The sequence below is a fragment of the Mus musculus genome, chromosome 7, assembly GCF_000001635.26.
Source record: "Mus musculus strain C57BL/6J chromosome 7, GRCm38.p6 C57BL/6J".
In the NCBI taxonomy this organism is placed as follows: domain Eukaryota; kingdom Metazoa; phylum Chordata; class Mammalia; order Rodentia; family Muridae; genus Mus; species Mus musculus.
In genome coordinates, this window is record NC_000073.6 from 66,341,396 (window position 1) to 66,367,485 (window position 26,090).

Sequence of the window (26,090 nt, forward strand, 5' to 3'; positions counted from 1 at the left end):
CTCTATTACAGGGAATACTATGCAGCCATCAATGGCAATGCCTGCAATGAATTTACAGTCCTGCAGAAAACCCTGCATATAATAGAAGCAAACACAAAGTATATGCAAATCAATGATCTGTATTTATATTACCTACATGATTCATCGTATATTATCAGAAGTGCAACACTCCACCTGAGCAGCAGGCTAGAAGAAAACGTATCAAGTCAATGAAGAGGCAGTGTTTGGGCACATTAGGGACGGGCTTAGCTTTTGTTCTTTTTTTTTTTTTTTTCCTTTTACTAACAGATTTTTCCAAAAATTTCTGAGCACATGCTGTTGTTATATAATGGAAGAAAGTATGAAATCAGTAGATACAGACTGCATTCACAACCCTGCAAAGCTCGACACGGAAGGCGATAGTGTCGTGCCACTGAAGAAACCCCTGGAAAGGACCACTCTCCACATGCCCAAGTGCAAATCGAGGTGTTTCCAAACAGACGCTGGAGTCCCGTGAAGACTCTGGCAGTGCGAAGATGACCCGAAAGCTGGGGATGTGGTTCAGCCGGTCCAGGCATCCTCCTTCATCCCCAGCATCTTAAGCCTGGCAGGGAGGGACATGCCTGCAACCCCTATCGCAGAGATGGAGGCAGGAGAATCAGAAGTTTAGGGTCAACCTTGACTGCACAGTGAGTTAGCAGACAACCTGGGATCCATGAGACTTTACACTCCCTGCCCCTTATTGCTAAAGGGGAGACTTTATTCCTACTTTCCAGTAGAGGGATAGCTCAGTGGGTAAAAGCGGGGGTCGGGTGCTCAGTGGATAAAGCGCTTGCTGTGTAAACATGAAGACCTGGGTTCGGATACCCAGTAACCATGCAAAACCCAGATTCATTGGTGCCTGCCTATAACCTCAGTTGTTCTAGAGGTGTGGACCCAGGGAGGTCCTTGGGGTTTTGCTGACCAGCCTAGTGTGGCTGAGATGATAAGCTCTGGGTTTAGTGAGTGACCCTGTACCAAAAGATATGGTGAAGGGGCTGGAGAGACAGCTCAATGGTTAAAAGAACTAGTGGCCATTGCGGAGGATCTGAGTTTAGTTGGTTCTCAACACCCACATCAAGGCTCACAACTGTCCATAATTCTAGGTGATCTCACGCCCTCTTCTGGCTTCCTTCGGTACTACATGCCCATGGAAGTGCTTCTTACTTTGCAGGCAAAATTCGTAAAGTAAAAGTATGCATACACAGTGTCTGTCTGTCTGTCTGTCTGTCTGTCACACACACACACACACACACACACACACAGAGAGAGAGAGAGAGAGAGAGAGAGAGAGAGAGAGAGAGAGAGAGAGAGAGAACAGCAACTCTGGGGCAGTAGCACACCCTACCTTCTCCTGTGAGGATTCGCTCTCTTCACAAACCCCTCTGAGTAGGTCTCGGGCTCGGGAGAGGTTCCTCTGCTTGTACGCAGTGTGGATTTCTTCCATGCTGGGGCACTGCACCGTGGAGCTGCCACCTGGTAAAGACAGTTTGCTGCCCATGTCTTCGGCACCTGCGTGGGAGGACATGTACACATGGTATCACTGTGGCTGGTGACCTCTGGGTAGTCACTGGAGGTGACAGTGGAGGTGTGCATTACCCATGACATCACAGGGCTGGGGGTTAGGAAGAGAATCCTGAAAAGCTCCTGTCAGCAGGCTCCTATATCTCTGGGGACCCCCAGCCATTCTGGAAGGCATTTACTGGACAGTTCGAAGTTTAGCACAGCTGCTTGGGAGGAGAGGCCAGACATGCAGAGGACTCGGTGCCTGGGTCCTTATGGAGCAGCTGGACACAGCTAAGCACTGCACTGAGTGGAAAGATACGAGTGAAGGAGACCACTGTTCCCCATCAGTGTCCCGCTCCAGAACAAGGTTGATATTAGAGGTCTGTAAACGCCCAGATGCTGACAAACAGGCTTCGGAAGTCCCCTAAATGTTTTAAAGTTCTTCCCAAAACTCTCTCTGAAGCATGTATATCTTTCTCTGGAAGGAAAAGTGAAAGCATTCTTTCTACAGATGTTACAGGAAAGGCTGTGGCCGACGAGACGCTAAGTCCTGAACTATGTTAAAGGGCAGGAGCTGTGGTGAGAATTCTATGATTCATGGCTAAGATTCACAGGGGATGAGGGACCCTGGGATAAGAGGCAGAGCTGGTGGCCCACCACCTGCATCTCTCTAAAGGGATGATGTAATGCTTTCCTTTTTTTGGTATATTGTTAAATAGACACTGAGCAGGGTGGCCCTAAAACACAGACATCACAAAAGTGAGCCACATTAAGAGCAGCTATCATCTGGAGAATGCTTTTGAAGTGTAATTTCTTTACAATAGCAAGGTTATAGTTTGGACCTTAGCTATTCCTCAGAAGCCTGTGACTTAAAGGCTCTCTCTGCAAAGTGGCAATCCTGGTAGCTGGCAGAGCCACTAGCAGATGAGCCTACTGGGAAATCGTCACATAATTGGGGGCATAGCCTTGGGGACTCAGGGCCCTTGGTCGCTCCTCATTCCTTCTCTGCTCCCTCACAATCCATGAGCTGAATACTTTAGGATGCTCACAGCTTCAAAGCAGTGGAGTGAATCTGTCATGAACCAAAGCGATGAGCTAAAATAACCTTTTTCTCTTTAAAGTTAGTTAGATTGGGTATTTTGTTATAGTGAGGAAAAACTGGCTACCCAACAAAACACAAAAGTCATGTGCTTAGAAATAAAATTCACAAAAAGATGAGTAAGATCTGAACTCTAGAAAAAGCACTGCCAAGAAAATTAAGATCTGTGTAGCCAGAGAGACCTCAGATGCTCATGGATTAGAGACCAAATCCTGTGAAGATGCCAATTGCCCTGGCTTTATGCACAGAGTCAGTTTCAGTTCAACTATAATCCCATTTGGACATTTTCCCCCTCATAAAATTATATCAGATTCTCAAATTTGTATGGAAGCCTTGAAGAACCTAGAATAGTCAAAGCAATCTGGGAAAAGATTTCTATTTCCTGATTTCCAAACTTACCGTAAGGCTCCCATAAGCAGGCAATATGATACTAGGAGAGACACATATCCCCATAGGACTTAACTGAGTGAATAAACAAAACCTGGGGCTGGGGACATGGCTCAGATTTCCTCCTCAAAAGCATGAGAACCCGAGTTCAAATCCCCAGCACCCAAGTAAAACCCAGGAGCTGTGGGCACTGTCTGTCTGTCACTCCCAAGGGTTAGAGGATGTGGAGAGCTCCCTGCAGCCAGCTTGGCTGAATTCATGAGATCTGAGTCCCGTGAGAGAGGCCTTCCTTAAAAAGTAACATGGACAGGCCTGGGAGAGGCTCAGTGGGCAAAGTGCTTGCTGGGCAAGCTTGGGGATCAGAGTTTGGATCCCCGTAAGGTGAGTGTGGCAGCCTGCCTGGAATTTCAGGCTTAGGAAGGCAGAGATCCGATCCCCAGAGCCAGTGAGACCCGTGAGGAGCTCTGGGTTCAACTGAGACTCCGATGCAATGGATAATGTGGAAAAGCAATCAAGGGAGATTCCCAGCATCCACTGCAGGCCTCTACTTGTGAACACACACACACACACACACACACACACACACACACACACAGGCATACAAGCACACACCACACCTATGCAAACACATGCATACAACACAGACACACACACATACAAACACCCCCCCCACACACACACAAGCACACCCATGCACACCCATGCACACCCATGCACACCCATGCACACCCATGCACACCCATGCACACCCATGCAGAAATGAACACATACATATAGCAGATACACCAAGACTCATATTTGTCCATCTAATGAACTTTCGACAAAGATACCAAAATACAATGGGGGAAAAAGAGTTTTCAATAGATGGTGCCAACATAACCGATGTCCCCATTGCTGGGGCTGGAGCGGTGACTGAGCAGAGCAGTTAAGAGCATCGGCTGCTCTTTCAGGGGAGCTAGATTTCAGTTCTCAGACCCCACACTGCAGTGTACATCTGCCTGTAACTTCAGTTCCAGGGGATCTGACTCTCTCTACGGGATCCTGAAGGCATTGCACACCCATTTTTCATACATACGTGCAGGCCAAGCTACTCACATACATAAAATAAAATCTAAGAGATGCTTGCCTCTTATAGTGCACAGAAGGTAACCTGACATGGATCATGAACCTAAAATATGAAGGCTAAAACTATTAAGGTCTAAAGGCTTCAGAGAAAACAAGGTTCCTTAATGGTGTGGTGGTTTGACATGGCCTGAGTGTCTCTCTGGTCCGATGGGATGTAAGGATTGGTGGCAAGACAGCACTACTGGAAGGTGCTTTACAGGGCGAAGGCTCTTGGGGGGCGGGTCTAGGTGGTGAAGGCTGAGGAAGCTCTCACAGTCAAGCTGTGATCACCTGCCTGCCCCTGCACATACAGGGCTGCCTGGCATTCAACACCAGGTCCCCACCTCCGCCGAGCCGGCGTGGGCTCACTCAGGTTCTGAGCCCCCAGAACTGTGACCTACCTACACAAACATTTTTTTTTTTTATCAAGTACCATGTGCCCATTCTTTGTTATGGTAGAGAAAAGATGACCAGAGGGCCCCAGAAAACATAAAAGAAAACTGCGAAATTACACTTGACTAAAGAGCTGGGGAAGCAATGAAACGTTGCTAAATTAGACTATGTTAGAGTTTAACATTACATAAGTTCATCAAAAGGCCTCCTTCAAAGAAACAGGGGCCTTCTAGTCTGGAATCCACGCAATGTTGTAAAACATATCTGAAAAGAAATGGTACACAGATGACCATAAAGAATGTTTTAAAAAGACCTATAATGCAATAACAAAAAGATAAACAACACAATTTTAAAGATCTGAACACTGGGAGGCAAAGAACTCAGCACCGTTGCCCATCAGGGAGACACGAAAGCCACACAACACCCACTGCACTCCCACCAGAGCGTATTCGCAGCCAGAATGCTCAGGCCTGATGGACAAGAATGTAAAATGTATAGTTAAATTACAGCCAGCTCCTGTGGTTTCTTTCACAAGGGAATACACACTGACCTGTGACCCACTAGTGCTGATCTTAGACTTTTACCCAGAATGAGTCCCCAGAAGTTATCCAAAACTGCTCTTAAAAGTGGTAGTCACGATATCTCCGAGCTTCAAGTAGCCCGGGTGTCCATCCATAGGAGGATGGATAAGCAAACTGTGAACATAACTACTCAACAATAAAAAGGAATGAACTATTGATCATCCTGATGGCTGATAAGAATCTCAAAACCAAAATGCTGAGAAGATAAAACCTTGCACAAAGTGGTACTATTTCTTGGTGTGGCGGGGGGGGGGGGGGCATGAAGACATCGCTTGTGCCGATGGCTCCAGATCCTGATGGAGTTTGCATGACATGGATGCTGTATTCGATAAAATGTATCAAAAGCCAATTTAAAATATGTGCACCACACTTTGGAGACGTTTTATCTAAAAAGCTATCGTAAGCATCACACATGCATTAGTTAAGGGTGAAAAGTAAGTTGGTAACTTACCTCAAAATCATTAGAAATGGGATGGGCCCACGTCAAACTCTGGGTGGTAGGTGTATGGGTGTACCCTGGCCAATTCCTTCAGTGTAACTGCATGTTAGGAATCTTTTTCCACAACAATATGTTGGGAGAAATGAGGCTTATAGTGTGAAACCCCACATGCAGGCCCCACATGTGACATACAGTATGAACTTCCCTATCAACCCAGAAAAACCCTTTGCACAGAGCCAAGGTAATCTGCTTGCAGCCACAGTAAATACCATCCAGAGTCGTTACAACACACTGACCCTGAAAAATCCATGACAGGTAGATCATCACGTATGGCTGAGAGTTTCCCTGAAGCATGAGATTGCTAGGTCTGAGGGGAGATCTTGGGTTCTGTGTCTGGAAGGATAAGAAAGCTCTGCACGCATACGGCTACACAATGAGAATATGGCAGCTTCTCTCTCCAGCTCACAGGACAGTCTCCATTAATTATTTACAGCCTGTGATCCAGGCAGCTGAGAGCAGGCTGAGCTGGGTGGGAGAAGGGCCATTAGCAGGAGTGAGAAGGAGGCGGAGTCAACCTCCATCAGTGTGGGCACTTCATCCTGGCTCATCTTTCAGAATTAAACAAGCAGCCGCTATCCCGTAATCAGCCAGTGTGCCTGCAGGTCTTTGCTTCTGCTCCTGTTAGGAGCATAAATGCAGGTGGATCCCGAAGTGACATAAAGGAGAGCCATGGAGGTCCTACATCCATACAGGTCCTACCGTGCACGAGAAACTACAAGAGTGCTTTGATTTTTAACACCATATTTAAATAATGCAGTGTGGGGGTAGCAGGCGTCATGGGAATCTAGAACTGCCCCATTCGCTTTAAATTCCTCGGACTTGGGTTTTTCAGCTTGGTCCCCCATTTCCTTAAGTTTCGTAAAAAGTCCATGTGCACTGTATTCTGGGGCTCTAGTGAGCTGGGGCTCTAGTCTAATCAGGCTGCTGCATGGGTACAAATGCATGTGCACGCAGCTAACTACCAATCCAATGCAATTTCATAGAAATGCCAAACACGAAGGCTAGCACGTATTGATACTGAAAGAAAATGTGAGATTCCAACAATGAGCATTAAGGGTGGGTTGTGAGAGATGAACAAGGGAACTACGGAAGGTTCTCTAAATTCTTTTCTAAGTTTCTTGTACTGGAGTAGTATGGTTGATTTGTTTTTAAATAAAAATCACACATAACCTAGGAGTAGAAAGCCAAAGAAACACCTCATGTTAAAGACAGCCTTTCATGATCAGATAGATACCTTTTTTACAGGCAAGGATTTTCATAGAATTTCTATTTTTTTAAGCCCAAGACATTACAGTTCTATAATTGCGAATTGGTCACTTTGATACAAAGTTTAAAAACAATTGAGATTGTTTAGCTATTTGTACTCATTTGAATAAATAGGTGTTTATACTTATCACCTTGCTCAGAATAACCTTGTTCTTTTTACATGGTAAAAGATTTATCAATGTATTCTTCCTATACAATTGAAAGTATTCATCATGGCACATGAATGTCTCAAGTAGGAAGAGCTAATATGAAAATAGAATATCGAATAGCTTAGTTTCAGATATTAAATATCCTTCTCGTCGTCTTTATTATATCCTTATTTTCCTAAATAGCAACAGCCTTTTCCAATATACATAACTACAAACAAGTGTGTCATTTGCTTTTAATACAAAGTAAGACACCTGTCCAGGTGCGCAGAGGCAGAGAAGGGCGCGATCCTACAGCATCTTCTAAAATAGATTCGGCTTCTAAAAGGGCTGCCTGTCAGGCTTTAGCAAAGAGTCGATCAGAAAGAGGGAACAGAAATGCGGTGTCTGGCAAGGGTCATAGACACAGCCCACGTGGAGTTATCCAGGAACATGAAAAGAAGCCTTTAAAGTGAGCTCGGAGCTCATAAGTGCAGTGCTCCTGTTTGATGGCAAATGTGAGTAGCAGCCATATCCCGGATACTCCAGACATGGGTGGTAAATTCAAGTTCATTGTGGGAAGAAATATTAGTTAAAAGAAGTGAAACGATTCTGAAACCCATAGAAGGAGAACCTCATTTGTGTTGAATTCTTGCTTTCAACCCAGCATTCTGTTTATACGGCCAGGCTCACACAGCGTACCACAGTATCAGCCCCATCTACGGGAAATGAGTTTGCTGGCAATAACTCCATCCCTAAGACTTACATAATTCTTGTTCTAGAACAACAAATTATTCTGACTACAGACACACTAGCAGAAAGGATTCTCATCTGTTGGTGGTTTATAGCGACAGAATCCCACAGATGTTACAGAGCGAAGCTGTTGGGACCCGGTCACTTACCCTAGGAACCCACAGACATGGCCATACCACAGGACAGCCTCGTTTGTCTCTGTCCCGGAGGATGTTCTGTCTCAAAGGAATTCTAGATCAGGGTTTGTCATTTCTCCCAACACAATAGCCAAAAACATATTCTCTACTGCTTTATCCTAACAATCGAGAGCAGTGGAGAAATTATACAGAAAATGGATTTAATTCTGAGATCTAATTTTGACTGCATGTGCATAGCATGTGTGTGTATGCGTGCATATGTATGCATGTGTGCGTGCATGTGTGTGTGTGATAGTTCTCTCATTAGTATTGAAATAAATGTATATGATGGGAGGCAAAGGCTATTTGTCCATTTAAAGTGTATGGTGTCTTTATATTTGAGAGGCACGTTTATGGCACTCAGAAAAGGCACTGTCATTTTATTGGCACACCCATGACATTGCTGATTACACTCACCTCCACCAACAGAACAGCAGAAGGGTCAACCGACCCAGCAGCCCTCAGCTCACCGCAGAACAAAGGCAAGCACACTTCAGGACGCTATGCTACCAACCTGGTCAGAGTTGTTTAATGACCTTCCTCCACCGAGTCCCCATGTAGCCACAGCACCAGGAAGGAAGGCTGGGCCTCCTCAGAGGTGACACCCTGTTTGCACTTCAGCGCTCGCCTTGGTGACCCTGGCTTTGGTAGCCGGCAGAGAGGAATACGCTTCTCTCTTCCCCAGACACCAGTGGAAGGTTTTAGCTTCAGCTGCAGTTTTTACCTCTGGGTCGCGTTACGGTGAAATCCAAGCCTTTATTTCTTTGGGGGAAGAGGCAGAAGATACGGGGTGCCAGGGGAGGGAGGTGACCCTTCAAGGCAATTCCTCCTGGCTCCAGATGGCTAATACTCAGCTCCGTCCTGCATGCTAGCTGCTGCACCAGCACCAGCATCAGCAAAGAGAGCAAAGCAGGGGCCGGGCTGGGAGCTGGGGACCAGCTGGAATCCTGAGGTGAGTGAGTTTCATTCCAGCAAAGCTCCCAGGTAGACTTAGAACTCCATGGCTCATCTCACCTAATCTTTGGAAATTTTTATTAGTAAAAGACAGATGGGGGGGGGGGTCATATATGCAGATTGCTCCATGGGAGAAATCACATAAAGAACCCATTTTCTTTATTTAAAAAAAAAACCACCAACAACAACAACAACACAATAAGCATAGGTAAAATCACTCACTATGTAAGCCTGATGAGCTGAATTTAAGTCCTCAGAAGGCATGTAAAACCCAGAGGTGGTAGCACAGGCACCTGAGATGATAGCATGCACCTGGAATGGCAACATGCACCTGGAATGGCAGCATGCACCTGGAATAGCAGCATGCACCTGGAATGGCAGCATGCACCTGGAATATCAGCATGCACCTGGAATGGCAGCATGCACCTGGAATGGCAGCATGCACCTGGAATGGCAGCATGCACCTGGAATGGCAGCATGTACCTGGAACGGCAGCATGCACCTGGAATGGAAGCATGCACCTGGAATGGCAGCATGCACCTAGAATAGCAGCATGCACCTGGAGTGGCAGCATTCCCCTCTCAGTGATGGCAGAGAGGCCAGGCTAACGCACTGCTGAAGAGATTCTGTCTCAAAGGAGGTCGAAAGATGAGGAGTAAAGTCAGAGGTTGTCCTCTAACCTCTACCTGTGTACCACGGCAGGCACAGATCTGCAGCCTCATACAATTAAACACACACAAACACACACACACACACACACTTGCATGCATGCACACTGGAACCAATCCTAAAATATCACATTATGTCCACATGCATATGATACAGTAAAAACTGGAAAGACATAAAATTCACAGCTGGGAGAGTATGGTGAAATCGGCGCATCTATGGTACATTGGCCATTTCTGGAGATCTTATAAATGTTATGACTATTTATAAAGCAGGAAGAAAATATCATGTAGCCAGCCCCAATCATGTACCTGTGGTTTTCTCTTAGGAGTTAACCCGTAGAATAACATACCACAAACAAAAAACTACAAATGTTACTTCCTGCAGAGCTCCTGTGCCAGCCAGTGAAGTGCTTGCCAGCCAGGGAGATGGCAACATCAGGGAAGTAGACACTTGGGACTCTCCCGTAGGACAGGGGCTTGGCTTATGTCACTGAATATTATACCCACAACCCTGTTCTGAGGAGTCCTGCCTGCTGTGTACAAATGAGGGAGGCCAGGGAGACAGCTAAAAGTTCGCAAAATTCCACAGGATCAGGGCAAGAAGAGAAACGGTGCTTTCTGACTTTAGAGAGCATAGAGTGTCCATGTCTTTGCTTTATACTATAGGATCTCCTGGGACTTCCAAATGAGACACCGTGAGTCTCTAAAATGCATCAAGTACATACAGCACTGTGCACATAGAGCATTATGCACATAGATCATTGTGCACATGCAGTATTGTCCACATGGAGCATTGTGCACATGGAGCACTGTGCACATAGAGCACTGTGCACACAGAACATTGTGCACACAAAACATTATGCACAAGAACATTGTGCACATACAGCATTGTACACATATAGCACTGTACAAATACGGCATTGTGCACATAGAGCATTGTGCACATTTATATTATGTAAAGTATAAAGGTGGCTAATCTAAATATTCTTATCTATCTATCTATCTATCTATCATCTATCTATCTATCTATCTATCCATCCATCTATTTATTTGTTTGTATGTGTGTGTACACATGTGCATGTGCGCATGCCTTTGTGTCTACGTGGAGGTCAGAACACAACGTTAAGGAGCTGCCTCTCCTCCTTCCATCACATGAGTCCCAGGGATCAGACTCAGTTCACCAAGCTTGATGGGAAGTGCCCTTACCTGGCCACCTTCCCTAGTCCTGGGCTGGTAGACCTTGAAGGACTGAAAAGTGCCTGAAGGGTAGCTAAGCATTCTGGGAGCTTCAGTGGGGGGTTTCTACAGAGGAGTCACTAAGGGGGTGGGGAGATCCCCTTGAGGCTGGGGGGCCTGTGTGAAATAGAAGAAAGCAAAAGCAGAAAGCCTGAAGTACAGGGCTGCTCACTCTCTCACTGCTTCCTGTCAGCCATGCTGTGAGCTAGTCTGTCCTACCGCTCTCCTGTCACCATGGGCCAAATCCTATGAAACCGTGAGCAAAGAAAGCATTTCCCCGTTAGCGTGTGCATGTCAGGCATTCTGTCACAGCAATGAGAGAGATAACTAAGAGACGTATCACAGGAAAAGATGCACCATCCTGCCATCTTCTCTCCCTCCTCCTCTTCTCCCCTCCTCTCCTCTCCCATTCTTCCTTCTCCTTCTTCCTCTTTGTCTCTCATTTATAAATATGAATTAATGGGTATCCAAAGTGAGAACGGTGGCTGCCTTTAGCAGGTCAAGTTTGTTATTTCTCAGTTCTGCTGGGTTTTCTGAGAAATGTCCTCCTTTCTCCCAACGCCCATGCAAGGCTATGCATCTCATTACCACCTACCATGAGGTGACCAGGGTTGGGGTGGGTCAGAAAGCTGGCTTTACCCAGCTCTGCATAGCACAGCTAATATTTGGACCCTGGCCATCAAAACACATCCTTCTGCTCTCTAGGCTACGCATCCTCAGCCAAATATTAGATTCGTATTCAATGTAAGATATGTCATGGTGTGCATGGTAAGAACATGGTAACCAAGAGGTAAGTCATCCTGACTCCCTGGATGGAAAAGCCAAAGCGCTGAAGGGCAACTACTTCAGCTCCTGCAGTGTCAGGAGAGAGAGAGAGAGAGAGAGAGAGAGAGAGAGAGAGAGAGAGAGAGAGAGAGAGAGGGAGAGAGAGAGAGAGAGATATGCAGGCGCGATGATGGCTTCTCTCCTAAATTTAGATCCTTCCCCAAAAACTCACTTACCCACGGCTCCTTCACTCTACAGACACTCAATACCTCCTATGTGCTGATCCTAGACCTGGAGCCTGCTGAGACAGCTTAAGTCAGTGCTGTATTTTTTCCCTGGAGTTTACTTTTAAACATGTGCGGCAGAAACCATACCCTCTGCACAACTAGAGGATGTTTGAAGGACTTAGGATGGTGAACGAACAAGAGCTGATTTATAAAAGAGGGAACCATTGGTCTGAGAGAGAGAAAAATCCAGAGAAAAGACAATACCTTTAACTCCATACCTACTGCACAATATAAAATGCTCCAATATGAAGATATAAAAGTTAAAAAAAAAACAGTCCCTAGTCTGATCTTTGAGGTGGTTATGGTTATAAATGCCAGGAGATTAGAACATCCTTTGACACCACAACCCTGTTTGCTTGGGACCGTCTCCAAGAGAACAATCCACGTATTTGAGATCTCTATGCAAACTGATGGTGTGGTTCAGTGGTGTGGCATGCTTTACATGGGTTTGATGCCTAGCCTTAGAAAAATAAACTAAATAAAAATGGGCTAGGGAGATGGCTCAGTGGGTAGGCTCATGTGCTCTTCAAGCAGGAGGACTTGAGTTTAAATTGCTAGCATCCACTGGAAAAAAAAAATCCAGGCATGCCCCTGATGAGCTGGCTTGGTGGTGCGAAGCACTGGCTGTTCTTCCAGAGGATCTGAGTTCGATTCTCAGCAACCATATGGGAGCACAAGAAGCTATAACTCTAGTTCCAGGGTATCTGACACCGTCTTCTGGCTCCCAAGGGTACCAGGCATACATGTGGTACACAAACACGTGTTCAGGGAAAACACAAATAAAATAAAATAGGATAGGATAGGATAGGATAGGATAGGATAGAATAGAATAGAATAGAATAGAATAGAATAGAATAGAATAGAATAGAATAGAATAGAATAGAATAGAATAGAATAGAATAGAATAGAATAGAATAAGATAGCCAGGCTATGAGTGCCTGTAACCCAGCTCAGCGCCAGCTAGCAGAAGCAGCAAGCTTCAGCTTAGAGAAACCCTGTCTCAGGGCAGCAAGGTGGAGGATCTGCATGCTCCTGTTCATGACACACACACACACACACACACACACACACACACACACACACACACATGAAGCTGCATGAGCATGCTCATTATTGCGTGTTCTGATGCATGTGACAACTGAAATACATGCATGTGGACATCCCACCACACAACATGCAGGGAGCAGACAAGACGACCGTTTCTCAAGGTAGGAATTCTTTTTTAATATATGTGCTGCCGAAGCGAGCACAAGGTGGGGATTCTTATGTGAATGAATCTCAGGTCATCTCTGTAAAACCCTCTTCTCAATTTTCCAGTTATTTCTCTGTTACTACTAAATTGTCAGTGTTTCTCAGAGTACGCTTTTCCAATGAGCACAGTCAGTTTCCTAACAGAAATCAACTTCTTCACTACAGAGGTTTGCCCAAGGGAAGGAAACAAAACAAAACAAAACAAAACAAAACAAAACAAAACAAAAGGAAACACACAAGTCAAGACACCAAGGAGCTTCCTGTAACTTCTACTGAGCTGTGCACTAACAAAACATGGAGTAACAGAAGTGTAATTAAGTTTTCAGAATGGGGTTCAGGCTTCAACTTTGCCTCTTATAGCTTCCCAGAGGTTGGCAAGCATTTAGGATCATTGAATCTTCCCCTTTTTGTAGAAAGAAACCTATGGACGATTGGGCCGCGTATTCCACATATGTCAATAAAAAGAACAGATGTGTGCACAAAGGGTCCCAGTTCCCTTCTTACCACTCTGGTCCCAATGAGGCAGATGTGAGTGTTTGCATTTCCTCAATGGACCCCAGGTTTCCTTCCTTCCCTCCCCACCCTTCCCCTGCTGGCCATCATTCTCCTCTGCCCAGAACCCACCACAGATGGGAGTCCCCAAGTGAACAGTTGTGGACTTTCCCTCTGAGCTTCTCTCTCCTTCCTCTATCTACATGTGGTCTGAGCCAGATCCTGCCCCTGTGGGAGGGTGTCTGTCCAGCACTTCCCTGAGGTCAGGCCCCACTAAATCACGGCTACGAGTGTATAGCAATTTGCCCCCCATACAACAGGCATCCACAGGAAGCTCCCCGAGGACTCTGCATGCCAGGAGGGTGGTCAGCTGGCTGTAGCAGTGATTCTCAACCTGGGGGGCCCAACCCCTTTGGAGGAGCTGCCCAAGACCATTGAAAAAACAATATTTACGTGATAATTCATAGCCATAGCACAATTATAGTTATGAAGTAGCAACAAAAATAATTTTATGGTTGATGGTTAGCACAACATGAAGAACTGTATTAAAGGGTCACAGGATTAACAGGGTTGAGAACCACTGAACCCTTGTCTACCTTGATGTAGTGTGGTTCAGGGACACAGGATTCTGTGAAGGGCAAGAATGATCTACTCAGGGCCTTTCTGGAATTTTCTTTCTAAGAATAGCTTCACTGCCTCCTACGCCCCCATTTCTCCTCTGTTCCCCAAATCAGGCTGTTTCAGAATAGTGTACATAGGACTCACGTCAGATCAAAATTTACACAATTTCCAGGTAATGAAAACTGGGGCTTTCCAGTTCACACAAGGATCTGAAACTCAATCATATACTTAGGAATACATGGCCGGAGCCATAGAAATCATTCCAAGGAATGAGACCCCGCCCAAAAGAGCTCCAGAGAGGGGCAGAAGAATGGAGTCACCAAGCCACGTACCCATTGCTCCCACCCCTGCCCCTGCCATTACCACTGTTCTGGGGTCCCTGGCATGCTCCCATTACCTCTTTTCTTCAGTGACTAGAGGGCTGGAAGAGCCTGCCTAGCCCAGAGGCTCTGTGGTCAGGGTCAAGAGCATGATGGTGTGGGCAGTGTTTAGCACACTGCCCGACTCTTGCTGGGCTCTGGAGAGACGTAAGGCCATTGTCATTACTTAAAATTGAGTTAGTAACTTTAAGTTAGAAAATTTCTAAAGAAACTTTGAAATCTGAGGTTCTTATCATATTCTCCAGCCACAGCATAGACAGGCACTGCCTGGCACTCTGCGAAGCTCAATAAACAGTCAAGTTAGCTGGGTGTGGTGGCACACGCCTGTGATCCCAGCACCCAGGAGGCTGAGATAGAAGACTGTGACTTCAAGTCTGCTCTGGGAGGCATGTAAGATGCAGTCCTGCCCCCACCCATGGGAAAAAAAGTCCCTGTCTAGGGAAAACAACAACCACTTCCCCAAACATGCTATATTAGAAACAAAACACCCAACTGCTAACGTTGACAGTGCTTCTCTTAAAATGCTGCTTAAGATTACTACAGAAAATCAACACTGGGAAGAAAGAGAAAGGAACCACAGAATAGTAAAAAACATAACAAGATGGCAGGAGTAAACCTTTTCTTATAATGTGTTTGATTATATTTTTTATTTAATGTCTGCATATATGTGCATATATGTATCTGCACATCTGCATGTGTGTGTGTGTGTGTGTGTGTGTGTGTGTGTGTGTGTGTGTGTGTGAAGCCAGAAGGGAGCAGGTGATCCCTGGAAACAGGAGTTATAGGCAGATGCGAGCCACCGAATGGTCGCTAGGACCAGAACCCAGGTCCTTTGGAAGAGGCACAAGTGCTCAAGATCACTCAACCATTTTCCCCTCAGAGAGTAAATCTTTATCATCCACAGTTACTTTCAATCTAAATGTATTAACATTTCCAATCAAAAGGCAGAGACAGTCCCAAGTAGGACAAAAAAATAGGAAACACTTTGCTGCCCACGGGGGACACACACAGACTGAAAGTGAATGGACAAATGTATTCCTTGTGAACGGGGACTAGAAAGAGACTTTTGCTGTAAGAGAGGAGGCAGAGAGCCGGGGGTGGGGGGTGGGTGACGACAGCAGCTGAGCAAGGCGCATGCGCGCTCACAGAGACCGAGCAGCAAACCCAGGGCCCTGCACAGCACCGCACGGGTCTGCGCCAGGTCCTCTGGGTATATATTACGGCTTCCAGTTGGTACTTTTATGGGACTCCTGAGTGTGTGAACAAGGGTCTCTGACTCTCCCGCTTGCTCTTGGGCCCTATTCTTCCTACATATCCAACTTGGATATGAAAGTTTTTCTCCATCTTATTGTATTTTTCGTGTCATGTTTGGTTGTTATCTCATGGAAGCCTCCTGCTCTTCTCTAATGAGACGGAGAGAGAGTGGGTCTGGATGGGAGGGGGTATGGGAGAGGAACTGGGAGGAGTGAAGGGAGGGGGAACTGTAATCAGGATAGATCATATGAGAAAAGAGCCTATCTTCTATAAAGGGGGGGATAAAGAACTGTACTTATATTAGACAAAACAGAATATTAGTAAGAACTTGTCCTAAGAAATGAAGGTCCTTATATAATGATCAAATGGTCAGTTTATTAAGAGGACTGAATAGCTATATGCCACTACACACACACACACACACACACACACACACACACACACACACACAGGCATGCACATATGCATGGGTCTGACATTATAAGTACTAACTGAAGAGAAAAATAACTAACAAAGTAACAATAGTTGCTGTCTTTGCTACCCCATTTCTACTAATGTATGGTTCAGACAGAAAGTCAAAAAAGGAACCATGGACTTAAACAACATCAGACGGATGGAGCAAACAGGTACACTCAGAGCTGTCCATCTGACAAGAGCGTCCATGTTCTTCTCAGGTGCAGGCAGACATTATCCAGAGCAAAACATATAGTAGGCTAAAAACAAGGCCTAATACATCCAGGAAGACTCAATCATACCATGTGTTGCAAGACAGCTCAGTGGCAGGAGCACTCTTGAAGGGGACCTGAGTTTGGTTCCCAGTACCCATGTTGGGTGGCTCACAACTGCCTGTGACTCCAAACCCTTTGGCCTCCACAGGCCCTGGATTCATGTTCACATACCTGTGCACACACATGTGCATACTTAACAGTAAAAATAAGTCTTAGAAATAAGCAAGAATCAACTATGCATAAATAAGAAGTATAAACAGACAGAGGGACACTGAAACAGTAACAACAACAACAACAACAACAATTCCCCCAGAGGAAATCCTAGCACTAGGTATCTTGAGAAGTGAATTTTACCAAGGTGGGAGAATTGGTGACAATACTTCCCAAATAGTCCCAAACATCGAAAGGAATGGAAAAATTTCAAATTTATGTTATGATACTGACCTACCAAGATCATATAAGGACACTGTAAGAAAAAAAAGTTTCAGGAGCTCCCTGTCCGGCAGCCTCAGGCCTAGCACTGCCCTCGGCCTCTGTCGAAAATGGTGGTTAATGCTGAGACTCACGGCTGGTCAAAGCTCTGAGAACAAGTAATGAGTGGTTAGCCTTAAATGACACACTCATCTCTCCACTTCCAAGGTTCAGGGAGGATGGGGACTGGGTTAGAAAGAATGTAAGAACTGGGTGGTGGGGAGGAGGGTTGCAAAACATCACCCTGCAGGTATGAATGGCTGTGGCACTTAGAACTCAAGAAACTGCAATTGCCTCTGCAGAATTCTGAGGCCTGGAACATTTGGTCACAGATGGGGCAGGAGCTCACAGGTGACCATGCTCAGGGGAGCAAAGGCCAGAAGCAGGCTCTTAGAAGGGGAACTTATTGTTTCTCATGATGGTGTCACAGGTGAGCTACTCAAAGTTCAGTGAATAGCTTCTCCCCTGTGGGGTGGCCCCAGTTAAGGCCAGTGGGTCACAAGCAACAATGAAAACAAGGGATGGAAGTGGGTTGGAACCGGGTAAGAGGAGGGGAGCTAAGGGAGGGGGAAGAGGATAAGAGGGAGAGTAACAGACGGCTAGAATATTATGAACATTTATATATAATATGTATATAATTATATATATAATTGTCAAAGAATAAATTAATAAAAAGGGGGAAATTATAGGTCAATAAACAGGATGAATGTGGGTGCAAACATCCTCAACCAAATACTTGTAAACTAATTCAACAGCACATTAAAAAGATCATATGTCATGACCAAGTGAGGGTGACTCAGCAAACGATGACTCAGCCAAACGATGACTGTGACCCACGTTAACAGATCATCTTGGTGGACACATCTAAGCCATCAATAGTCAATGCAGTTTCATGACAAAAACTGTCAACAAGCAAACCTCAATAAAGGCCACACATGGTAGGGCTACAGTTTCGATCATGGTGAACCAGTAAAGCCAATAAAAGATCCAGGAGCTAAAGGATATAAGATTGACATACAACAATCCCCTACATTTCTACACAGTAACATGGAAGATCAGAAAATTAATTCAAGAAACACTCTCATTTACAAAAGCTACAGAAATACCCAGGAATAAATTTAACCAAGATGTTGCATGACAAAACTTTTTATGGGGAGATATAAAACAAAAATCTACTCACCCCAGAGAGGGATCCCATGACAGACTGAAGAACGGATATTACCAAAGTCCAACTTGGTGAACCATGAGTTTTATTGGGGTTACATACAGGAATATGGGTGAAGGGTTATGTATAGGAGGAGAAATGGCTCAAAAACAGCTACATGACCAAAGCCCATCCCAGCATGAGTGACAGCTTACAAAATCTGGAAACCTGAAGCACACTGCACAGCCTGCAGGCAGCTCAATTGTTTGGAGAGTGTCCTTTCCAGGTGCCTCAGTTGGTCTAAACCTCTTCCAGGTAATTCAGATAGTTTCTCCTTCTTCCAGACTTCTGGTCTGGTCTCAGGGTCTTTGCAGCTCAGCTTTCTTCTATCTAAGGGAGATTCTCAGTCTTTTATTATTTATTCTGAAAGGGAGGGGCCTAGTGAATCTGGTCAGTTTCAGGGATTTCCTGAAGGTATTTTGAGTTGTGTACTTTCCTGCTTAAGGATTTTCCTGCAGGATGAAATGTTTCAGTCACAGAAGGAATTGTCATATAGCACAAGGAATCAAAAGACCTGCGAACTTGATGAAAGAAATCAAAGACACAAATAAATGAAATGGCATACCATATTCTTGGAGTGGGAGAATTAATATTGTAAAAATTTCTAAACTATTCAAAGTGTCTTTCAGATTCAGTGCAGCTTCCATCAAACTCTAGCAGTATTTGATACAGGAACAGAGAGCAAAATCCACACATATACAACCAACTCATTTCTGACAAAGCACCCGGAGTACCCAGGACAGAAGGATAATTCCTTTAAGAAAACATGTTGGGAAAACTGAAGATCTAATTATAAAGAGAGTGAGGATGGATCTTTATGTTACACAACATCCCAAATTCAACCTGACACAGAGTAAAGACTTAAATGTCAGACCTGAAACTATCAATAGAGGCCCAGGGGAAAGCTCCTTGGCATGAGACACAGTAGAAGCAATGTAAAAGTGTGAGCTTCAGTATAGCCATCGCCCGTGCTTCTGTTGCCGCATCCGATCTTTTGCAGGAAGTGTGTTGTCCTTACAGGTGGACTATGAGGTTTCAAAAACCTACATGAGACCCAGTTCTCTGTGTTTCTGGACCAGGATGTGATTCTCAGCTATTTCTCCAATACCATGCCTGCCTGATGCCATGCTCCCTGCTGCCACGTTCTCTGCCACAATACTTCCTGCCGGGATGATAATGAGAGACACCATCTCCTAATGGTTCCAGAACCTTCTAAGCAAATCTATAAACTGGGGGCCAAGTGGTTAAACAATAGTCAGCAGAGACCTTTCACATTCAAAGTACAATTATTAGTTATAAAATTATATTAGTCAATATTAGTTGAAAAAAAATCTAAGGAAAGGGGAATAAAATTACACCCTCCGTACGTTACATAATAAACTTCCTTGTCTTATCAAATATCTGTAAAGCCTGGGAACATACTCCATCCATAAATATGATAGACATTTTTCTTCATAAAATGACACACATAGGTTTCCAATAGTTATTGATTCTCTCTCTCTCTCTCTCTCTCTCTCTCTGTGTGTGTGTGTGTGTGTGTGTGTGTGTGTGAGTGTGTGTGTATGTATATGAACTTAAAGTCCTCACTCCTGATTTCCTTTCATGTAAAAATCACAATGCCCTTTCCACATTGTTTTGCAAGTGTTCTTTCCAGATGAAGAAAGTTAGCTGTCTGCTAATGTGTAGAAGCCAGTTGGCTCTGGCAGTTTTCACCTCACACAGAAAGGTGCTGAATCTAATCAGCTCTAACTGTACAGAGTCCTTAGTTTCTCTACCATGATACCCAGGTTTTGTGTTATGCTTTGAGAAAAAGACATCACCTCAAAACCATTTTTATTTAGTAACTTTCCTAGACTTTGGTTAGCTTAATTTTACACCTATTTACTTGATTCCGCTGAGACTGATTTTTGTGCACAATTGAGGGAACAATATGGTATCCTATGCCACTACTAAACAAACCCAGCAAAGCAAAAGCAGTGCCCATCCTGATGCCTGTCTTTCTCTGGTCTTTTGTGCCTGTCTTTCTCTGGTCTTTGGTGCCTGTCTTTCTCTGGTCTTTGGTGCCTGTCTTTCTCTGGTCTTTGGTGTCTGCCTTTCTCTGGTCTTTGGTGCCTGTCTTTCTCTGGTCTTTGGTGCCTGTCTTTCTCTGGTCTTTGGTGCCTGTCTTTCTCTGGTCTTTGGTGTCTGCCTTTCTCTGGTCTGTCTTTGGTGCCTGTCTTTCTCTGGTCTGTCTTTGGTGCCTGTCTTTCTCTGGTCTTTGGTGCCTGTCTTTCTCTGGTTTTTGGTGCCTGTCTTTCTCTGGTCTTTGGTGCCTGTCTTTCTCTGGTCTTTGGTGTCTGCCTTTCTCTGGTCTTTGGTGCCTGTCTTTCTCTGGTCTTTGGTGCCTGTCTTTCTCTGGTGTTTGGTGCCTGTCTTTCTCTGGTCTTTGGTGCCTGTCTTTCTCTGGTCTGTCTTTGGTGCCTGTCTTTCTCTGGTCTTTGGTGCCTGTCTTTCTCTGGTCTGCCTTTGGTGCCTGTCTTTCTCTGGTCTTTGGTGCCTGTCTTTCTCTGGTCTTTGGTGTCTGCCTTTCTCTGGTCTGTCTTTGGTGCCTGTCTTTCTCTGGTCTGTCTTTGGTGCCTGTCTTTCTCTGGTCTTTGGTGCCTGTCTTTCTCTGGTCTGTCTTTGGTGCCTGTCTTTCTCTGGTCTGTCTTTGGTGCCTGTCTTTCTCTGGTCTTTGGTGCCTGTCTTTCTCTGGTCTTTGGTGTCTGCCTTTCTCTGGTCTTTGGTGTCTGCCTTTCTCTGGTCTTTGGTGCCTGTCTTTCTCTGGTCTTTGGTGCCTGTCTTTCTCTGGCTTTTGGTGCCTGTCTTTCTCTGGTCTTTGGTGCCTGTCTTTCTCTGGTCTTTGGTGCCTGTCTTTCTCTGGTCTTTGGTGCCTGTCTTTCTCTGGTCTTTGGTGCCTGTCTTTCTCTGGTGTTTGGTGCCTGTCTTTCTCTGGTCTTTGGTGCCTGTCTTTCTCTGGTCTGTCTTTGGTGCCTGTCTTTCTCTGGTCTTTGGTGCCTCTCTTTCCCTGGTCCTTCCTTTCTAGATTTCAACCCCATAAAACCATACCAGGAAGTTTGGTAAAGTAGAGCATGTTGAGACCAGGAGACTCACTCGGTGGGCACACACCTGAGGCTTAGGCTCCCTGCCAGACTCCTGGCTTGGACCACGTTCCATGCTTCTCACATAAAAGAGACATGACCACAGGTCATGTAGGCTTAAGACAGAGGTTTCCATGCTAATGAAGTACCTAGAGGTCCAGAGGGCTTAGCCAATAAGCTTTTTTCCCCAGACATTCCTCCCTGCAAAAGTATTTAATCTGAGGCCCACCCTGAGAAGCGGGGTGTGGTTTTATGGATCTACTTTCTGCCATGTATTAGAACCATGGACTGCCTCTTTTCATCAGGATCTGCAGTGGGGAGCCAGGAGAAGGCTTTTGCCTACAAAGCCACTGTCTAATCTTCTATAGAAGGCCTCTTTGCACTCCCAACCACTCCTCCTCCCCGTGCGGGCTAAACCCAGCCAGTGGGTCCCCACTCGGTTCTCAGCTCTTCTGTGGCTCCCAGCCATGCACGGGTATCCAAGAGCCTGAGAACCAGGTACCCAGGCCTTGTCGCAGGCTGGCAGACACCCAATCAGCTCCAGGTGTCCTGTGCCTCAGACTGCGCTTCCCAACCCCAGAGCGGTGTCTCAGTGCTTCCCTACAGCCCAGCACCCACCCAGGGCAACAGTGTGGGACAAGCACGTCAAACTCCCCAAGCCTCCCCAAGTGTCCATGCCCTATGGCCAGAACAGAGGTGGGTCCACAACCTACACAACCTGCTTCATGGTGTCGTTGTAGCAAACTATACGGGTTCTGTCCTCTTCACCCCAACTCTTCACCATTTGAAATTTTCTGGATATTTATTCTCATGGCTTTATTTTTCTAAATAAAAGTTAGTATATTTTTTTCATGATCCACAAAGAACACTGAACATTTCCGTTTCAGTTTCTATGCTCTCGTGGAGTTTGACAGGGCATCCTATGTGTTAAGAAGACACACGGTCTTTAGGAGGGGTGCTTCAAAACTCATAAGAAAAGATCAAAGGGTTCCGAGAACTGATTGGCAATGGGTATGAAGGGAGGGCTCCAGCAGGGTATATAAGCCATTCTTCCACTGCCTGACTATCACAAGAGAAGTGCACACTGAACAGAGGCTGAGTTTTGGGGCACAGCTTAGTGATAGAGCACACACTTGCTATACCACGCTCAAGGTCCTACACTGAGATAATGTTCCACACAGCAAATTGGGAAAACCCCAAGTATGGGAACAAACACTGTTGTCTGGCCTACGGGAAATGGACAAGACCAAATATCGTTGAAGCTGGGAGGCAACAGGACACACGTTCTTGGAGGCAATTTGACAACATCTGTCTGATTTTGAGAAGCATATTTATGCCCTTTGTCACAACACTTTGGAATTTGCTGTATATATAGACTCATTAACATCTGAACAGAAAGCTCTAATTATTTTTTATAGTAAATATTAGGACTAGCCCAATGCTTACTGACAAAAGATGGCCTATATAAGATGTAGAACATCTATCCTATAGAATACTATGCAGTTGTGTGTGAAAGAGAATATCAAATATATAAATTTATGAAAGAAACAGATGAAATCCAGACAAGCCTTTGTAATTAACTATATTCTGTATAAAAGAAGAGAAATAAGAGAAAAAAGAGAAGAGAATCTACGTTTGTTTAACTTGTCTGCCTAAAAATAAATTCTGGAAGAAGGAAAACTAAGAATTAAAGACTTATCCCCAAGATATTGGAATCGTGTGATCATATTACATATTCAAACAAGTGAGTTTTGAAGTATTGTCAGGCAGTGTCTAGATGGTGCTTTGGTCAGTGATGGCCGACATTGACAATGGTGGGCCATGAGGTGATGACGTAGCTGAAGAATCCCTGTGGAGCTGTGTTGACACTGATGGTAACAGGCTGCCCGTGTGTCTGTGATGATGCGGGTAGGGATGAAGCTCCTGCAAAGCACAGCACCACATCATGCCCGGTGACGGGAAAGATGAGTTGCTGCTTCATATACCTACGGCACTGTCTGGTACGTCCTTACCGTACGCTCACAGCTACACAAAACCTGTGTAAACAGCAGCAGCCCTGCAGGCCTCGCATTTATTGTGTCTCTTGGCCATATTGTTTTCTTTCTTCATTAATCTTTCATTATTTAGTGTGGCTCTAGGAGCAACAAGCTATACCATAAATGTGAGTGCACACGCACAAACACATATACATATACATATACATATACATATACATATACATATACATATACATATACATATACATATACACATACTCACATATGTGTATATGTATGTGTGGAATATATAATATATAGTATATATAATATATATGGTATATATAATATATAAACAAATTTTAATTTATCTAGACAAAATATAACTCTCTATATATCTATATGTTTGCTCTCTATACATATGTATGCTCTCTCTAAATATATGTTTGCTCTCTATATATATATATGTATGTATGCTCTCTATATGCATGCTCTCTTTAAATATATGTATATATATGTGTGTGTGTATGCTCTTTCTCTCTCTATGCATGCTCTCTCTCTCTATGTATGTATGTATATATGTATGTATGTATGTATACATGGAAAGAGATACCACCAATCTATGTATGTATTCAGCTACAGCATGTGTGTATGTCTGTGTATGTTTACACAGGAACAAAATTGCCTAGCAGGCATTTCTCAGATATGTGGCAGTCCTGAAGAAATCCAGACCATGTTGTCAAGGAAAAACTCGAGATCATGTGCTTTCTTCTCTCTATATCTTCAGAGATCCACACCCTCAAGTTCAAACAACAAAAACTGAGTCCAGCTGACTTTCACCACCATGATTTTGGTCATCCACCTTCCTAAGCCAAAAGCAAGGATGCAGCACAGGCCAACATCGGGGCTTTAGGGTGTGGCTGCCTGAGATGGACCAACCCTGGCCTGTGGTTGTCATAGCAGTTTTCTTTCCAGTACATACTTACTTTCTTAGAGTAAATGCTGGGTGGATAGCAGTAATGTGCATTCTGTCTGCCTGTCTGTCTGTCTGTCTGCCTGTCTGTCTGTCTCTTTGTCTCTGTCTCTATGTGTCTGTTTCTCACTGTGTCTCTATCTTTGTCTCTCTATGTATCTCTTTCTGTCTCTCTATGTATCTCTGATTCTATGTATCTGTGCCTCTGTCTATCTCTTTGTGTATGTCTCTGTCTCTGTCTCTCTCTCTCTCTTTGTCTCTCTGTATGTCTATGTCTTTCTGTCTCTCTGTCTCCCTCTCTCTGTCTCCCTCTCTCTATTTCTCTCTCTCTCTCTAATTATTAAACTGAAGCACACTCCAAGATTCCTCAGGAACCACAAATATCCCAAGAATGCCCCAGCTGTGCTCTCAAGGCCTGAAGCCGGCACCCCTGACTCATATCCTCCCTTCTGGATCTTTCTATGACTTGTATCCAGGGTGAACAGCCTCAGGCTGCATATTTGAGACAACATCCCTTGCAAACAAATGAGGGCAAAAAAGGCCAAGGAGGGAGAAAAATGGTGCTTCTTTCTCGCTAGGAATTTGTTTAAAGAATAAAAAAACAAATGAGAGAAAGGAACCTTAGATCCAATTTAGCAAAAGAAGCTTCAGATAGCTTGTCTTGGCGTCTTCTTAAAGCCACCACATATTTAATTAAATTTGTAGAAATTATTATGGCGAAGTTGTTATTTTTCAGAGGTTTTAGAGATGAGAGAATACGTGCTCTATTTTATAGGGTGGCAAACTTCAAATGAAAAAGATTAGTGTTAGTAATCTGCTCAAGTTACTGTTATCTTGGATAGATGAGGTGGTTCATGCCTTTAATTACAGCACTGGGGAGCCAGAGGCAGGCAGAGCTCTGTGAGTTGCAAGCCTGGTCTACAGAGTGAATTCTAGGATAGCCAGGGCTACATAAAGACACCCTGTCTCAAATATATATATATGTATGTATATGTATATGTATATGTATATGTATATGTGTATGTGTATGTGTATGTGTATGTGTATGTTTATGTGTATGTGTATGTGTGTATATATATATATATATATATATATATATATATATATATATACATACCAAAGCAAAAGAATAAACGTTATCCTAACAACCTGAGTCCAATCCTCAGGATCCATAGATCCATAGGGTGGAGGTGAAGAACTGACTTGGGCAAGCTGTCGTCTTTCCTCCAAATATGCTGTGGTGCATATATCCATGTACATACACAGAATAATAAATTTGATCAAAATGTACTGTGGCATGACATCATATTAGTGTACGAAGAGGACCGGAAGTCATGGAGTGTGGGTTGGAGGAGGCTAGGGGTGCTCTGAGGCTGCCCAGGCTGTTCACAGGAGCAGGAGAAATGAGGGCTGCTGGCAGGGGACTGAGAGAGGGACCCCAGCAAGGCCACAGAGGGACCGACTCCTGTGGTTGAGTCCAGCCTGTGCCAGGCAGTGGGGACAAAGAGATCTGTCCCATTTGTACTAGAGAAACAGAGTGGGAGGCAAGACTTACACACCTGATAGATGCTCCTGCTCAGGAGACATGCTCTGGGTGTGCCCCACAGGGAGTCTGCTGCTGTCTCCTTGTCTGCTTCCTACAGACTGTTGGGACTGATAGAGGCTGCACAGAAATCCATGAGGGGAGTCTCAAACACAAAGACTGAAACCCAACCAGATAGCCACAACCCTTGAGGAAGACCAGAGATGAACCAAATTGCTAGAGAAGTTGGTATTCAGCCCAGTATATATTCTCACAGGATGC

The 26,090-nt window shown here is 44.7% G+C and overlaps 1 protein-coding gene across 4 annotated transcripts in view; it reads right to left on the bottom strand.

Moving 5' to 3' along the window:
• Lrrk1 (leucine-rich repeat kinase 1) overlaps positions 1 to 26,090 on the bottom strand; it is a 129,597-nt gene that overhangs the window by 82,651 nt on the left and 20,856 nt on the right. For 2 of the 4 annotated variants that reach the window (NM_146191.3, XM_006540839.4), the window contains one exon: positions 1,367 to 1,530. In NM_146191.3, the coding sequence (NP_666303.3) occupies positions 1,367 to 1,530 (164 nt within the window). Of the gene's footprint in view, positions 1 to 1,366; positions 1,531 to 1,617; positions 1,894 to 26,090 lie in introns of those variants that run through there. The other 2 variants (XR_391340.4, XM_006540838.3) reach the window with 2 other exon arrangements.